Source organism: Drosophila serrata, unplaced genomic scaffold (genome assembly GCF_035046125.1).
Source record: "Drosophila serrata isolate PLE 108 unplaced genomic scaffold, ASM3504612v1 contig_130, whole genome shotgun sequence".
NCBI classification, from domain to species: Eukaryota; Metazoa; Arthropoda; class Insecta; order Diptera; family Drosophilidae; genus Drosophila; species Drosophila serrata.
The window spans coordinates 85,071-102,636 of NW_028257028.1; the positions used below are offsets into that span (position 1 = coordinate 85,071).

The 17,566-nt window shown below is 47.2% G+C and overlaps 4 protein-coding genes across 10 annotated transcripts; 1 reads left to right on the forward strand and 3 right to left on the reverse strand.

Moving 5' to 3' along the window:
• Positions 1–16: 16 nt before the first annotated feature.
• Prp5 (pre-mRNA processing factor 5) lies at positions 17–4,283 on the reverse strand. Its single transcript, XM_020956379.2, has 5 exons — positions 4,022–4,283; positions 3,713–3,967; positions 2,436–3,651; positions 1,346–2,346; positions 17–1,281 (listed from the first exon to the last, which is right to left on the reverse strand). The coding sequence occupies exons 1-5, from the start codon at positions 4,036–4,038 to the stop codon at positions 141–143; spliced, it is 3,630 nt and encodes a 1,209-aa protein (XP_020812038.2). The 5' UTR covers positions 4,039–4,283; the 3' UTR covers positions 17–140.
• A 137-nt stretch (positions 4,284–4,420) lies between these two features.
• On the reverse strand, positions 4,421–5,567 carry Sirt4 (NAD-dependent protein deacylase sirtuin-4). Its single transcript, XM_020956393.2, has 2 exons — positions 5,317–5,567; positions 4,421–5,260 (listed from the first exon to the last, which is right to left on the reverse strand). Exons 1-2 carry the CDS (start codon positions 5,495–5,497, stop codon positions 4,506–4,508), a joined length of 936 nt encoding a protein of 311 aa, XP_020812052.1. The 5' UTR covers positions 5,498–5,567; the 3' UTR covers positions 4,421–4,505.
• A 41-nt stretch (positions 5,568–5,608) lies between these two features.
• Positions 5,609–7,272, forward strand: LOC110187024 (p21-activated protein kinase-interacting protein 1-like). Its single transcript, XM_020956389.2, has 3 exons — positions 5,609–6,504; positions 6,569–6,645; positions 6,707–7,272. The coding sequence occupies exons 1-3, from the start codon at positions 5,740–5,742 to the stop codon at positions 7,200–7,202; spliced, it is 1,338 nt and encodes a 445-aa protein (XP_020812048.2). The 5' UTR covers positions 5,609–5,739; the 3' UTR covers positions 7,203–7,272.
• Positions 7,273–7,389: 117 nt separating this feature from the next.
• HDAC6 (histone deacetylase 6) lies at positions 7,390–16,596 on the reverse strand. 7 transcript variants are annotated; one of them, XM_086826077.1, is made up of 10 exons: positions 16,425–16,593; positions 15,812–16,056; positions 13,448–13,783; positions 13,259–13,389; positions 13,006–13,189; positions 11,281–11,552; positions 9,800–11,225; positions 9,105–9,737; positions 8,838–8,925; positions 7,390–8,158 (listed from the first exon to the last, which is right to left on the reverse strand). In XM_086826077.1, the coding sequence occupies exons 2-10, from the start codon at positions 15,812–15,814 to the stop codon at positions 7,755–7,757; spliced, it is 3,477 nt and encodes a 1,158-aa protein (XP_086682203.1). In that variant the 5' UTR covers positions 15,815–16,056; positions 16,425–16,593; the 3' UTR covers positions 7,390–7,754. The 7 variants fall into 7 exon arrangements, with proteins under 7 accessions (XP_086682203.1, XP_086682205.1, XP_086682204.1 ...); XM_086826079.1 differs by lacking the exon at positions 8,838–8,925 and having other exon boundaries at positions 9,144–9,737; XM_086826078.1 differs by lacking the exons at positions 15,812–16,056; positions 16,425–16,593 and adding an exon at positions 15,495–15,673.
• Positions 16,597–17,566: the final 970 nt, after the last annotated feature.

The window sequence follows — 17,566 nt, forward strand, 5'->3', positions numbered from 1 at the left end:
TGTAAACAGAAACTTGTTACTTGTTTTCGTTTTAATCTTGCCCGCGTTTAAGTTAGAGTAAAATCTTTATTAGATTTGATTGCGTAGTTGATTTCAACAATTATCCTTTGTCTGTTAACAATTTCCTGGAGTGGCCCTGCCTAGACCACCTTGTAGCGTCCCTTGTTAAAGACATGGTGGGCAGAGCTGAGCTTCAGCAGCTCCTCCTTGATGAGGCGCGTTATCTCGCGCTTAGCCTTCTGCACGGCCAGCTCGCTGCAGCTCTCGATGGCCAGGTAGAGCTTCCTCTCGCCATCCGGCGGATTCTTGCCCTGCGGCACATAGGTACCGCGCACCGTGAGACCCGCCTCCGAGTACTCGGAGATCTGGGCGAGCGCCTCCTTGGAGGTCACCTTCCAGCGGGCCTGTTGCGGGAAGTCGTTGATCTCCAGCTCTTCTTCGTATTTGGTAAACGAATTGGTATTGCCGCCAGCAATGGTGCCCAGGGACTCCTCATCCTCCTTGGGCTGGTAGTTGAGCTTATTGTTCAGCTTGGCGGCCATCTGTTCGGCCACCGTTCGGGCGGTCAGCATCGCCGGGGCTGTGCCTGGGACATGCTGTCCCTTGAGCAGTGGCTCCACGACCGGCACAGTGCTCTTTATATCCAGATTCTTGCTGCTGTTGATCTTGGAGGCCAGTCGCTTGGCCAACTCAAGTTTATCCGAGCTGAGAGTGGCTCCGACAGCTGATCCAGTCGCTGCGCCAGCAGCAGGTGTGCCCGGTGCAGCGGCCGCTGATGCCGCTGCAATGGCCATATTGGCAGCAGCAGCAGCGGCGGCGGCCGAGGCCAGAGCCACATTGCCACCGGAAGCGGCGGCAGCAGCCACCGCAGCGGCAGCCGCCGCCGCAGCTGTGGCCGTGGCCGACGTGTCCTTCACCGTGCGCTTGGCCGCAAAGATCTGTTCAATCTGCTGGTCAATATCCTGCTCGATGTCCTCCTCATCATCGGAGTCGGCCAGACCCAGGGCGGCCTTCTGCAGTTTCTTGCTCTCCTTGACCGCGTTGAACTCCTGTTCGTCGAATTTGAAGCCCTTGCCGCTGAAACCGCCGCCGGTGTGCACTGTTTTGCCCTCGGCCTCCTGGGCGGCCTTGTACTCCGTCCACAGCGTTTGCAGCTCGGCGGGAATCAGACTGCCGGACAAGTCCAGGGCACGAATCACATCGCCAGCATAGCGCGATTGCTCCGGCGTAATGAAAGTGTACGCGCTGCCCTTCTTGCCCGCTCGTCCAGTGCGGCCACACCTGTGGGGAAGAAGAGTATTTAGTAAGATTATGATCATAGGGCTTTAGGTTCTCACTGTCTTACCTGTGCACATAGTCCTCGTAGTGATTGGGCACATCGTAGTTGACCACCAGGATGAGATCCTTGACGTCTAGGCCACGTGCCGCCACGGAAGTGGCTATCAGCAGCCGCACCTTGCCCGACTTGAAGTCTATGATGGTGGAGTCACGATCGAACTGATCGATGCCGCCGTGCAGGCTCATGCACGGATACGAGGCCTTCATGAGGTCGCGCAGCAGGCTGTCGGCGTTCTCCTGTTTGTCAACAAAGACGATAATGCTACCAGCCTCTTGGTAGATTCCCAGCAGCTCCAGGAGCTTAAAGAACTTGGCGTCATCGTTGAGGATGACAACATTCTGCTCGACATCCTTGCAAACCACCGACCTACCGCCGACAATCACCTCGATGGGTTTTTTGAGAATGCGGCGGGCCAAGGCCTCCATTTGGCGCGGGAATGTGGCACTGAACATGACCGTTTGCCGATCCGGCCGCACGTTGTCGATGATGCGCATCACCTGCGGCTCGAAGCCCATGTCGAACATGCGATCCGCCTCGTCCAGGACCACATAGGTGACTCGTCGCAGGTTCGTAACGCGTCCCGAGTTCGCCGCCAGCATATCGATCATGCGCCCCGGCGTACACACGAGAATCTCGGCGCCGCGCTTCAATTCGGCTATCTGCTCGGAGATCCCCGTGCCGCCGTAGACACAGACCGGTCGAAGGCCCAGCGATTTGCTAAACTTGCGTATGTCCTTGCCGATCTGCATGCAGAGTTCGCGCGTGGGTGCCATTATTATGGCAATGGCGCCATCGCCATCCTCAAGGCTCGGCTGGTCCAGGATGTGCCTAAACATTGGTAAAATGAATGCCAACGTCTTGCCACTGCCGGTTTTAGCAATACCTATCAGATCCCGTCCGGACATGATGGCCGGTATGGCCTGGCACTGGATGGGCGTGGGCTTCTCGAAGCCCAGCTTGCGCAGCACATCCATCTCTTTCTTACTGACGCCGCACTGGGCCCAGGTCTATGGGGATAACAGTCATTAGTTAGGCACAAGCGCAAAAACACATACAAGCTGTTCTAGCTCTTTTAGTTTCGTTGATTTAAACTCACCTTGATGGGCTTGGGGCAGCCTTTGCCCTTTACTTGTACCCCCTCCAGCTCTGCACGATACTTCTCCACATCGCCAGCGGTCATGCGCGCAAGCTCTGGCACCTCTACGTAAAAGCATTTCCGGAAGGGAGCATAGCTAACCGAGGAATGATCAATCTTAGCCAGCTCCTTGCGATGCTTCATGGCCAGATTGACGGCCGTGTCGCGTATATCCTCCAGCTCGTCCTCGCTGGAGTACTCCAGACTGTCCATATTCTGTTCGATCAGCTCGCCCTTCTTCGTCGTCGTCGACTTCTTCTTCGCCACGCCCGTGAGAATGACGACGCCCTGGTTCTTTGTAGGCGGATTTACAAAATTGTTGACGCGGCGCATCTCATTGTTGACCTCCTGCATATAGGCATCCAGCGGGTCTATATCGTCCTCGGGCTCTGCTTCCGCTTCGACTTGGGAAGCATCTTCCGTCTCCATTTCGGTTGTGGTTTCGGGTTCCGACTTGATCTCCACCGAAGGTTCCTTTTTAACTTCAACGGTCTCCATTTGGACGGGAGCTGCGGGAACTGATTCAGTGAGATCTGGCTCGGACTGGGGCTCCTTCTTCACCTCCTTGAGCTCAGCCACAGGCGTCTCCTTCTTGACTTCCACCTCGGTTTTGGGTGACAAGCCCATTACTAGCTTGGCGCCGAATGCCTTGCTAAAGGTGGGTCGCTTCATCGGGGAGAACTTTGGCTCGACAGCGTCGTCGTCGAAGCGCTTGCGGATGCTATGGAACTTGGACGGCGGAGAGTCGGGCTCAGCATCCTTCTTGCCGCTGTCCAGCGACGGAGCGTGATTGCTATCATCCTCCTCGGACTCATCCTCCAAGCTCCACTTCTTGACGGTTTTCACTGCAGCCGGTGCCACTGCCGGCGCTTTGGCATCCCGTTTGCGTTCAGCCCGCCAGCGTTCGATGCGCTCACGACGCTTGATCATCTCCTGCTCGAGGCGGCGCTGCTGCTCCTCCTTGTCGATCTCTTCTACCTCCTCGTCTGAAGAGCTGGATGAGGGCACCGGTATAATCAGCGGTGCAGGGGCGGCGGGACGCCTGCCATCTGCCTCGCGATCCCGCTGTCGATCACGATCTCGATCCTTTTCCCGGTCTCGTTCCTTTTCCTTCTCACGCTCACGCTCCTTTTCCCGCTGGCGCTCACGATCCCGATCTCGGTCCCGATCAAAGCGTCTGTAAAAGGTAAAAAATACTGCTTTAGTCATAGATTCTGGACTGATTAAGAACCACTCACTTTTCCTTGTCGTAATCCTTGGACCTGGAACGCTTCCTTCGCTTCTCATCCCGCCTGCCGCGTTCGCTGTTCGAATCCTTCACACGCTTACGATCCTCCCGGCCGCTACGGGAACTTCCAAAGCTGTTGCCGCCGCCTCCTCCTCCTCCATTACGGGATTTCACCATGTCATAGTCCCTGCTGCGATTATCTCGATCCCTGTCTCTGTCCCGATCCCTGTCCCTCTCCCGTTCTCGATCCCTGTCCCGCTCGCGCCTGTAGAACTCGGCTGTTATTGCAAATATTTGACGAAAAAGGTGGAAAACTTACCCTGAACTCTTCGACATCTCCGATTTGTTGGTGTCCGGTGGCGCCGGTTGACCGCAGACACGCCTCCTACTTACGGACGGTGGCTAATTGATGCTCACCCACTGGCTTTCTCTTTACAGAACACCTCAAAAGTCGTAATTCAATCCTTTTTATTGAGCTTTTGAAAAATTTTCACTTGCAATCCGGCATCAGCTTTTTTCTTGTTTTTTTTTATATCTATTTTTTTGCTGTTCACTAGAGTTGGACAGTCATCGATATCTCTATCGATTACATATCACTATCAATTGACCGTATTTTGGTATTTTAAAATCTAGTTGGTATATTTTGAAGCTAATTGGAATTTCACTTGATTTGAATATTATGTTCATATTTTGTTTTTAACGAAATAAAATACAATACTTAAGTTACAAAACATGACTATTTAGTTAAAATATTTATTCCCATCTTTTGGGCACACATAACAAAAACAGATACTCAGGATTAGCTAGGAGCTTTTCGTGGAACGAAAGTCGAATAGCTTGGGTATCACATCGCCGCACTTGGCGGATATCTTGATGTCCGCCAGATGATCAGCCCGCGTATCTCCTATATTGACTATGGCCACCGGCAGCTTAAGATCCTTGGTCTGTAGCACGATCCGGTATCCGGAGAAGACTAGGAGACTGGATCCGAGCACCAGCAGGCCATCGCTGTTGTACACCATCTCTGCAATCTTATCCAGCCGCGCCCTGGGCACCGAATCCCCAAAGAAGACAATCTCGGGCTTCAAATCACCGTCGCACTGCGGGCAAGCGGGTATCTGGAAGTTATCGATGTATTCCGCGGGTATCTCCACATCGCCATCGGGCCGGATCATGTCGGGGGCGTCCTTAAAGGCCGGATTAAGGGAAGCGAGAATGCTCTGGAACTCGTGACGATCGATACGATAATCACAGGACAGACACTTGACCACAAAGCCACTGCCATGCACCTCCATTACGCTACGGCTGCCCGCCTTCGTGTGCAGTCGGTCCACATTCTGGGTGACCACAGCCTGGACGCGCTCCTCCCGTTCGAATCTGGCCAGAGCATGGTGCGTGGCATTTGGCTGGGTGGCGGAGAACGTGGGCCAACCCACGAAATTACGGGCCCAGTAGCGTTTGCGAATCGCCGGCGACTTCACAAACTCCATGTGCTGAACCGGCTTGTGATTGGACCGGGCGTAGAGTCCAACGCCCTTGGAGCGGTAGTCGGGAATGCCTAATGATCATTAAATTTAGCTGCTTGGTTGGATGTTTTAAATACGAGATACTCACCCGATTCCGTGGAGATCCCAGCGCCTGTCAGAACCAAAACATTCGGTTTGGACAACAGGAAATCCTCTAGCCGCTTAATGTCATCCTCCACCGCTGGCTTGTGTTGTGGCACATACTGCTGCCGGGCGGTGTTGCTTCTTAGAGCGGTGCAGCGGAACCGCAACAAGCTGCCCACGCGCATTTGGGGATTGGTTTAAAATTGTATTATTGTTAATTTTGCACTTGTTACCGCATCAGTGTGACCCTGAACGGGCCCCTGTAAAAAATACCAAATTAATATCGGTATTCACGGTCAGCGCTGCCACCTGTGTACCTTCAGTGTTGCCACTCTGCTTGCGCACGTGTTGAGTTGAGCGCCTTCAGCTTCGCTCGTAAACAAATTGTTAAAAGCTGAAAAACAAAGCAATTTTAAATAGAAGCAGCATGCCGCCAGACATCGAGATCATCGTGAGCACTTACAATGAGTTCCTGCTGGGCTATCAAGTCACGGCGCCCGAAGAGGAGGGCGAAAAGTCCAACAAACTCAAACTGAAGCAAACATTTGCGGACAAATCGCACGCCGGCTCAATAAAATCCTTGGCTGTTCAGGGTCCCTGGGTGGCCACCGGCGGAATCGATGATCGCATCTTCATCTACGACATGCGCATCCGAAAGCAGTCCCAGATCCTGCTCTCGCACTCTGGCACAGTGAACACGCTGACCTTCTCCCCGGACCTAACGCACTTGCTCTCCGGCAGCGCCGATGGCCATATGATTGCCACACGGGTGGGCAGTTGGACCACCGAGGGCGACTGGCGCAAGGCCCATGCCGGCCAGCCAGTCACCCACATCAGCTGCCATCCCAGCAGCAAGCTGGCCCTATCCCTGGGCGGTGATCAGGTACTCAATACCTGGAATCTGGTGAAGGGCCGAGTGGCCTACAAGACGAACCTGAAGAGCAAGAAAACACTGGGCAGTGCGCCGGAATGCCTGTCCTGGTCCACGAGCGGCGATCACTTTACAATAAGCGGTCCACTTCTGCTGGAGATTTGGGACATCAAGAACGCCAATGTGGTTAGGCGCGCGAAGACGCCGGGCAAGCCCGTCTGCGTCAGTTGGCTGGATGCCAAGGAGTGCCTGACTGGCCTGGAGAACGGCAGCATTGCCTGGATTTCACTGGAGGACGGGGAGGACGGTATAGAGGCAGCGGTGAGTGAAAATATATATTCATGGACATTATTTTTGTATAACAGATCTCTCCTTCTCTTGACAGCCAAAAATCATTCCTGCTCACGAGTCGCGGGTGAAGGCCATGGCCTATTTGAACGACACACTGGCCACCGTCTCCAGGTGAGATTTCTTTGGAAGCAGAAGCCTTAACTATCCTCTGACACTTTCTCATATCTCGTAGCTCTGGTGAGATCAAACTCTGGCGTTGTTGTCTCGAAAAACGAGAACTGGAGGAGGTGGCTAGCACCAACATCGATTGTCGTCCCACGGGCCTGGGTCTGCTGGATCTCGGTCAGTTCGGCAATGCCCGTCCCGAGGTGGAGCGCGTCAGTGTGTTGGACAAACCGGCGGTTAAAGCGCAGACCAGTAAGTCCGCGAAGGTACCGGCACCGCGGGGCTTCGTGACCATTGAATACGAGCAGGACGAAAAGACGGAAGTTGAAGCGGAACCTAAGAAAAACACAAAAAAGAAGCAGCCCAAGAAGGCGGTACCAAAACCGGAGGAAGAGGAATCCAGTGAAGACAGCAATGAGGAGGACGACAGCGAGGAGCTCTCAGACAGCGACAGTGACGCCTCCAGTGACGCTGGTGAACGGCGAAGGAAACCTACCAAGAGGAAACAGCCGCCAGCCACACCACCCTCCCAGCGGAAGGGCAAGCAGCAGAGAAAGAAATAATGACTTGAATTAGTTAATTGTTTGACTTTACGATAATATGACTGTCAATAAAGTTGAGTTAATCATAGAATGAGATCTTGACTCTGGATTTTAGAAAAGATGGAGCTCCCGATAGCATAGTGCTTTTTAATAAGATTGGGAAAAACTATATTGGAACGTTTTCTAATTTCAAACAAATTTTTAAACGTTTGCGGGTCAAAAAATACTCCAAAAACTATCGAAATCTTTATTAGACAGTAATTAGCTGATAACATTAACAATTTTAATTTGTATACAGTAGAGGGAGCCGGGATCAGGATTTCAGCTCCCAAATCAACAATAACTTCATGTTTTATTTTGCTTAGCGGAAATGTGCTAGGGGTAGGAAGGCGGGATAGCTATCTATCTATCACTCTCTCATGGGGCCAGGAAATAGTGGAGAAGGTTTAGGTAAATGCGTTCCAGCAGCGGCCACAGGTGCTCGGCCAGAAACTGGATCAGGTGTCTGAGCGGCGGGCAGAGTGTGCACATGTAGTTCGTGAGGGCGTCCAGCACGCGGACGAGGGCCATGGGTCAGTTACTGTCGTTGTTATTCCGCTCCAGCTGGATGCAGATAGTCCCAGCTCTGCTGCTGCTCCCCGGGCCGTCATCCTTGTTTCGTCCGTCCGGTCCTAGTCCGTAGCAACCGTCCTCGCGTCGCTGGCAGGCATATGTCCAGGCCATGGGCTCCTCGAACTTGTCCATATGCGCTGCATTGAGGAAGACGTACAGGCGGGGATGATCGAGGTACGCGGAGCACGCATAACACCACACGGACAGGTCGCTCAGGCTCAGAGCCAGTGGATGATCGGAGCACAGGGAGTGCATCTGCATGTGCTCGTTCACGTAACGCCCACAGGCCACCGTCCGACAGCTCAGACACACCCAGTTCTCCGCCAGCGAATCGCACTCGCTGCACGCCGCCTTTGTATTTATTGCTGTTGGGCGAGACAATTGTAAAAGTATATATAAAAATTCTGAATAAATATTTAAACACACAGCATATGTACAAAAAGCCAGAGAGCATGCGAAATCATCAGCATTAATAGCTTTGAAGCAAGAACAAACTAGAAAAAGCATTTAAAAAGCATAAATGAAAAGTTCAAACTTGCTTTATAAACAAAAACAGCTGAAAACGAAAGCATAATGTTGACACTAAACTTAAAAACAAACATAGAACACAAAACACTTAAAAAAACACCAAGAATCCAAAAGAGAAAAAATTTAAGAACTAAGAAAGCAATTACATATTATGAGCACTTTTCTTCTATACTTCTATATGATAAATAATCTTAAACTTTCTCGAATTTAACTTAGTTCTTTTGATATTTATAAAAAAGGCTCATATTATTATGTACACAAAATCTACGTTTTAAAATAAGTTTGTTTATAAATGCTTGTGGGCGCAAAACCCTTTAACCGCAAGAGTGGGACCTATAACTGGTTTAAATTGCCAAATTTCTGTTTAAATTAACCATTAAATTATTTTGTAATGAAGATATCTATATAAAATCTCAAATATAGAAGAATGCCCGAAAGAAACAAAAGCACACAACATTTACGTGGGACATAGTGAAGCAGAAGCTGGACTGAACTGATGGGAATCGGGGGTCTTACTTAGTGGCGCCTCCTCCGGTCGCAACAGGCTCAAGTGAGGACACGTCTTGAGCGGATACACGGCGAACATCTCATTCTGCTCGAGGGCCTGGGTGAGCCCAGGCCAGGGTTAATGTCAAGATGAGAGCGACACCGCAAGATGAGGGATTTAATTTTTTAGAGGTAATGGTGGCATGGAAATGAAGGAGACAACGAGAGATAGAGAGAGAGAGAGAGACAACCGATTAGCTAGGGGGGATGATGGTCTGTGCATGATGTTCGTCATACCTCCTTGTGCTCCGCCATGTACTCGGTGAGCGTTTTTACCTTGACTTTGGGCTTGCTCCCGCTGGGCCGTTCCTCGCCGGAGTCGGTCCGATCGCCTTCGGCTCCGCCCGCTACCCGCGGAACGCTGTCATTTGTAATATTCAACTGCCGCAAGGAGGCGGTAAGAAAATCCTCGTTGTTGTTCTCGCCCACGAACGGTTCACGAGGCAGCCGTTTGCCCACGAACTTGAGCGATTGCCAGTGCTGGCCCTGCACCTGCAGGCACGCCTGCAGCGTCTCCACACAGCTCTGGAAGGCCACGGTCGGCTGTTTCTGCAGTGCCATGGCACCTAGCTGGGGCGTGGGCACCGGATCGCCCAGCAGCGTCTTCGTGCACATGGTCATTGCGTACGAAATGGAATTCACGTTGTAGCCACCCTCCAGGCAGACGATGATCTTGCCACCGGCCAGCGCCGAAAGCCAGTGGGTGAGCAGGCCGTAGCCCTCGGGCGTGACCTTACACCCGCCGAGTGGATCGCCAATGGCAGCATCGAAACCGGCCGAGACCAGCACCAATTGGGGATTGAACTCATAGGCAATGGGCATGATGAGCTGCTGAAAGGCCAGGGCATACTCCAGGTCGCCCATGCCCTTCTACAAAGGAAAGAGAACACATATTAGCAAGGGAAGCAGATAATGATAATACAAGCACTCACCTTGTTCCAGGGTATATTTACATTGAAGCCCCTGCCAGCCCCCTTGCCGACCACATCGAAATTGCCATCCGGTCCCTTGGGGAAGAAGGCGCCGTGCTCGTAGCGATGCACACTGATATACAGCACCTTGGGATTCGACTCGAAGATGTGCTGCGTGCCATTCCCGTGGTGGACATCCCAGTCAACGATGAGCACACGCTCCAGGCCAAAGTCCCGTATGGCATACTGAGCGGCAATAGCAACGTTGTTGAAGATGCAGAACCCATGCGGTTGATCCGGCTCGGCATGATGACCCGGCGGCCGGACATTGCAGATACCGCTGCGGGATTCACCGCGCAGGACACTCTCCACCGCCTGCAGAACAGCTCCGGCGGCCAGGGTGGCGCAATCGAAGGTGCGCGGATGCAGATACACTGAATTGTAGCCCGCTCCGAGCTGGTGCAGTTCCTCCGGATCACGGCCGAGCAGGCGACGCACAGAATTTACATGGGAACGTGTGTGGGCGAGGCAAACCTCATCCGTGGTTGCAGTCCTGCCCGTTGGCAGCTGCTTCATTCTTGCCAGCAGGGCGTACTCCTCGTGCATCTGATGGATATGCAGAATACGCGAGGGCTGCTCTGGATGCCCGGGATCATGGAGATTCGAGTGCTCCAACATTTGGGGATCGTAGGCATAGCAAACCCGGATCGGCGGCATCGATAGCTTCGTCTCTGTGCGCAGCACCTGCAAGCGGGCCAAGTTCCGGGCTTTCTTCTCCGGCGGTAAAGGGATGGCCGTGTCGCGCGTAGGATACCGATCCATGGGTGGCGGTCCGCCTATCCAAATGCGCACAATCTGATGCAGATCGTTATCCTTCTCCTTTTCCTGGTCGACCAGCTGGGTCAGCTCGGCCACCTCGTACGTTCTCTGGAGCTGCAGGCAACGCCAGTGCGGCCTGTGCAGGCAAATGCAGTTGAGCAGAGCCTTGGTCAGCTCTGGACGCGGCAGGACCAGTGGCTCCACCAGAGGCGGGCAGGGATCACCGAGCAAAGAGCGAAGAGTTAAGGCGGCACCCTCGGCCAGGGAATCCAGGCAATAGCCACCCTCGAGGACGACAGCTACTCGAGAATCGGCGAGTCGGAGTAGTGGGTTCAGCAAATGAGGATAGCAAGCGGGAGTCACCTCCATTTCACCCTCGGGACAGCCCAGGGCAGCATCATAGCCCGCGGAGACGATGATCAGTTCTGGCTGAAACTCCAGGGCCACGGGCAGCAGCAACTGCTGAAAAATGGCCAAATAATCGGCATTCGTCATTCCAATGGTATTCAGGGGGACATTGAAGTTGTAGCCAGTGCCAGGACCAGATCCTATAGCATGGTAATCGGACTCCTTGAGGTGCGGCCAAAAGCTGCCATACTCGAAGCGATGTATGGAGAAGTAAACCACCCTGAAAGGAACAATAGTTAGGGATATCTGTTAGGCTTAGGCTTGCTTGGACTCACCTGGGATCGTTGTAGAAGAACCGCTGCGTTCCCTGCCCATGATGGACATCGTAGTCAATAATCAGGATGCGCTGCAGCTTGTGCACATCCAAGGCGTGCTGGGCAGCTAGAGCCACATTGTTGAAGAAGCAATAGCCATTAAATTCGGCCTTCATGGCATGATGACCCGGCGGCCGGATGATTGCCATGCCATTTTGTGCCTTTCCAGTGATCAGTTGATCCACCAGCTCGATGGTGGAGCCGGTGGCCAGTAAAGATAGCTCAAAAGTGGACTAAGAGAAGGAGGGAAAAGAAAAGAGAGAGAATGGGAGGTTATCAACACAGGGTAATTTGTAATCTGGAACAAAACCTTATCTGAAACTTAAGTATAGGCACAATACAATACGGGTTTTATGAATTTACAGTGCGTTTCATACGTATAGAGATAGGGTGGAGATAGCAGAGACTGATTTGCTGTACAAGATTGAGTTATAAATAAAATATGCATTTGTTTTTAATATATATAACCTATATAATATGAGAAGCAGAAAGGAATCTAGCTCCGGGAAGCCGAAGATTGTGTACCCTTACAGTTTGCAAGTGAATTTTGAGTATGTATTTGTATACAGAAATTTTTTCGATAAATCGAAGTTTTAAAATCTCATAACTAAGTCAAAAAAGCATTAAATTCAATTCGGAGAAAGTTCCTATTTTAGTTTTTTATAATTTAATAAATCTGCATACACGGTTTTCAATTTTAAAAAATTCAATTTGTTGCCAATTTTTGAAAATTTTAACGATGTAACCCCTTAAAAATTTTGAAAAATTTTTGAAAATTTTATTTTTCACCAAACATGCCTAGAAAGATTCTCCTGTTGTTGCTGATCCAGAATATATATGATTTATAAGGCCGGAAACGACTCCTTCACTTTCTTTTAAGCTTCTGACTGAAGGTCCATTACCATTTTTTAACCGAAATTAACAATATTTTTATACCAAATTTTTCGACAAATCAAAATTTAAAAATGTCATAACTAAGCCAAAAACGCATTAATTTCAATTCGGGAAGCGGCAGTATGTTAATTTTTAGCAGGCTAACAAAACTGCATACAAATGTGAATTTTTGTCAGATTTTTGCAAATTTTCATGATGTAAGATGCCTAGAAAGGTTTTCCTGTTGATCCTGATCAATAATATATATGATTTATGGGGTCGGAAACGACTCCTTCAATGTTTTTTAAGCTGACTCCTTCCTTTCGTTTCAAAATCTTTACCACCTTTTTATATATTTAAAAAAAAAAAGAAATATAATAGATAAAGGAGAGGCAACACATTTAAACTTGATATTTGCTAGTAAAAATAAATAGAAAAACTCAAATTAACCAATTTGATAGCAAACATATATACAATTTATAAATATGGATTAGAGAAATACCTCAAGCTCACATTAATTCAATATATACCAATTATTTATAACGAATAAATAACTACATCGCCTGAGACCTTAACTTTAAACAATAAGACAATAAAAGTGAGGAAAGAGATTACATTTCAGGTTTCACTGAAACGCACTGTACTCAAGCCTCTCTAATCTAATCTGCATCAATTTACATTTTCCTCAAGCAGCAAATGAACTAAAAACAGCACGATCTTCCCAGGCAATCAAGCGTAAGCACAAACAAATCATCAGGGAAGCCCTAAGGGGTACGTGGTACCTGGTACCTGCACCTTAATCGATTTGCTTACCGGATGAATGAAGATTGAATCGTAGCGGGAGCTCAGCTCCTCCATGCGCTCATCGTCGCGTATGCCAGCGGTTTGCTTAAGCCGCTCAAAGTGCTCTTCGGTGTGCAGGAGCAGGATCTCCTCCTTGGTGGCGGCCCTTGAAGGCAACTGGTTGCATCTCTCCACCAGACTCAGTTCACGGCAACTGAACGCGAGAGATAAATAAACGAATTAAATATTAGATATTCTATAATATTAAGGACTTCGAACCCACCGCTCCAGGACGCGTGTGAAGCGCTCGGGACACTCGTAGTGCTCCTTGTCCCACAGACAGCAGTGCTGGCTCATGGTCTCGTCATAGATCAGAGCCGTGGGTCCTCGCACCAATCCCTTGGCATTCATGGCCTACGAGGATTATGCTCATTGATTAGATGTTAATGGACAGCCAGGATAAGGAGCTTACATTCTGGAATATATCGGTCACCGTCTCCTGCACGGCCATGGCGTTTCCCTGATTCTTGAGCATATTCCGTGCACGACGTTTTGCCTCCAAGAGCGCTGCGCTCGGTTTGCCAGCCTTTCGCTGATCGCCGGCGTTGCTGCCGTTCCCGCTGATGCTGTTCCCGCTGCTGCTGCTGCCGCCGCCGCCGCTGCTGCTGTTGCTGCTGTTCCCGCTGCCGCCAATCATTCCAGCTGCCGTTGCGGCCGTCGTACCGCCAGCGGCCGACTTCGATTTGACCATGGCGCGTGTCTGGATCTTTGCCTGCTGGGCGCTGCGTCGCGTGACGATGGGCGGGCTCTGCGGATTTATATAATGTATATAAATTAGTCTCGATTACAGATATGCACCCATACACAGAGAGAGGAGCTACGATGCACTGATTATTTCCAATATATGTAGATCGCATTCGTTATGCATAAGAAAACTTGAAAGTTCGTATGAAAGCCAGGTGTGCAATAGAAATATACGAAACAGAAATGTCAAAGCAACAAGGTTACGAGCGTTGACAATCAGTTTGTCAAGTAACATAATTCTTAGCAAAACGAAAAATCCCTCACAATTTTGGGTTTAAACTGAAAATGTATGAATAAATAAAAGATTTTTTTTTAATTTTCTTTTATAATATTATTAGGATAACTTTAATCTATAAATATAAAAAACAAAACTGAAATATTTTAATTTAAACATAGTCAAAAAAACAAAAACATTGCAATTCGTATGCTGTCAATTAATTCTTTGCAAAATGCAAAAAGGATTTGAAGAGATTCCTACAATTAAGCAACGCAAAGCTAATTCTGAGGAAAATTTACGCTTGCCACTTCTTAGTGGTCTTTACTTTTATATACTTGAAAAATTTCGTCGGAAAAAGTTCGTGTTTGATCGAGTCCAAAATTTTAATCATGCCCGGCAAACGAATTGACGATAATACCATACAATTGGTTTACTTTAACCATTTCAAAGGGTAATTAATTCAGAAATGTTTCATATTAAGTTAAGAACAATGTATAATATTAATTAACGGGCTGAAAAGAAAAATAGACTTCACCTGTACAATTCTACGGTCAGATTACCAAAGCTCTCCAGACGCGAAGGATTTTTAATGATATAATGACGAAGGAGTTTTATTTGGACATCCTTAAAAAGGAAGAAATTTGGTCTGCATGACGCAACTCGTCCAAAAGGAAATAAATATTAACTGCACCAGGAAAACGAACCCAAGCTCAAATCTCAGCTGTGCAGGACCTGGCTCCTGTTTAATTGTAAAACAGTCATTGACACTCCTGCGAAAAGCCCAGATATAAATATAAATAGAAAATTTTGGGGATTTTTTGGAAAAGAACGTGACTAAACGGAGTCCAACAAATAGAAAGGGTTTACTTAAAGTAATACAGGAGAAATGGGAGAAAATTCAACTTGAAGGGGCTAATAATGCCAGCTATTATAGTTTTTAAGTTATCCTTGTTAAACTATAACGTTTTTGCATTTTGCAAAGAATTAATTGACAGCATACGAATTGCAATGTTTTTGATTATGTTATTTTTTACTGTTTTAAGTTAAAATATTTAAGTTTCGTTTTTTATATTTATAGATTAAAGTTATCCTAAAAATATTATAAAAGAAAATTTTGAAAAATTCCTGTATTTGTTAATAATTTTTCAGTTTAAACCCAAAATTGTGAGGGATTTTTCGTTTTGCAAAGAATTACTTGACAAACTATACTTTTGGGGGCCTTGATTACAGAACCCAATAGTTAACACTAATCTTGGTACAGTTTTGACTCGCTTAGGTGTAATTTTGTATAATATAAAATGTTGTTTCTAAGTTATTATAAATAAAATCGTTAATTTTCTCTCCCCGATAATTTCAAAACATGCATAAATGACTTATTTTCCTAATTCTATTAGTAAAACTACTAAAAATTATATATTGGCTTTCAGTTGAGAAGGTTTTACTGTAGTTATCAGCTTGGACTGTTTACATTTATCACAAACAACAACAAAAATCGTACTTTTGGTACAGTTTTCTGAAGTTACAGTTATTTCTGTCGATAAGCTTGATAACTTGATCAAATCTCTAGGCTTCCAGCTGTAACCTTTCCAGGTGCTCGCTTTTTAGAGGTAACACTGTGCAAGTGTGTGTGCCTGGAAGGCAACCAACTGCTGGCCACGAAGTTTAAACGGGAACTGCGACTGGGAAGCCAGCTTGGAGCATGGAACATGGCCAAGCCAGCGGGCTGTTGGGCTGCGGCGCGAGTGGGAGTTGTTGCCATTGCCGCTTTTGGCCAGAGCCACTTCAAAAAGGCGGCAGCGGGCAGCACGTACTTACCATAATGTGTGTGAGACCGAATTCGAATCCGAATCGGAAACTGGAGGAGGAGACAGGAGAAGCAAGCGGAGCAGCAGGGGCGGCCTGATTCACAGCTGTGGTGGGCGTCCGTTTGTTTGTTTCTTTGCAGCCGTCACCGTAGTAGCCGTGGGTAATACTTTCTGGGCTTTCCTTCGGCTCCCGTTCCTTTTTTATCGATTCTCTTTAGTTTTTTTTTTTTCTTATAATTAGCCGTTTTGTGTGTGCTATAAATTATGCCTACTTTATTTCTATCTCGCTTTCGCAATCCCTACTCTAGCTCTGCTACTGCCCGTCAGCGAGTGTGTGTGTGTGTGTGTGTTTGCGCTTCAGTTGCTTTGCCTTTTTGTTGTTATTGTTATTATTCTTCTGCTTCTTGTTTTCCCGTTTGCTCTTGTAATTGCACTGCACTGAACAAATAAAATTATGTTTTTCTCGCAATTCGGTTTACAGTTAACAGTTGCAGCTGCAGTTGGCAGTGTAAGGCAGCATTCGCGATTTTTAATAAGAAGAAGAGAAAACGAAGATGCAGCAGGAACGCAACAGCAACAGCAACAGCAATGGCAGCAGCAGTAGTAACAGATACAACCAGAACCTGAAACAGAAATCTCGCGCACACACACGGCGATGGAACACTTGCAGGGAGTGGGTGGGAGCGGTGTGGAGCAGGGAGCCGAAGACGCGCGCGGGCGGCGAAGAATACGGTCGGCGATGTTTGTGTCCCGTCTTCTTCTTGTCGCTTACATGAGAACAGATGTTTGCCCGATAGGCACAACTTGTTGATAATCGCCGGAATCGATAGCTGTAACGATATAGAAGGAATATATAAAAACTTATCATTTATGAATTAAATTCTAAAAGAATACATTCGGTAACGAGTGCTTGTACTTCTTATTGTGTTAGCTTCAGTAAATTTACAAAATATATTACATTTTCTCAAAAAATGAAATCATCGTTTGAACTCATCGTAATGAACGATATACAAACCAAAAGTGTTCTTTTTGTTAGGTTTAATTATTGCAAAGAATAAGAACTATTGAAAAGAAATGAAAACAATCCAAAATATTGTTATAAAATAAGAACAATCTTTTTCAAAATAAATGAAATTAATTAATTATAGCAAGAGACGAAATTTCCAATCTTTGATTACTTGGGTGTTTTTGGAAATGGGATTTTTTCAATTTAAATAATTAAATGTTTTAATCAAATACGAACGATTTATGTATGTATGTACACATAAATAAATAATTCTAATCATATGTCGCAACTGAAATCCCAAGTTCGGATTACTTGGGGTTTTTTTTTTTATATATCGCTTAATAAAGTTCAAAAAATGTTCAGAAAAAAAGGCTCTTAAAATACTTGTATACCAGTCCCATACCCTTGGATGCTATTCCTGGTGGTTTCTGATTGAAATATCAAACAACAATTAATTATAATCAAAAAAATTAAAATTAAAATGGGGTAAATTTGTGCAAAAATAAAAATAAATTCGACTTCTAAGGTCAATTGCACACCTGTCATCAAAATGCAAAATAAACAAATTCTACAATTACAAAAATTAAAAAAAAATAAATAATAATAATGTCACTGTTCTGTATTCACAAAATCCCCCGAAGTATTTCTAACTTTGTTGATAGAAAACGGAACCTATGAATAATTAATTAAAATAATACAATTGTTAATAGCTGAACAGCTTTATGAAGAAAATATTTAACATAACATAACAAAATAATA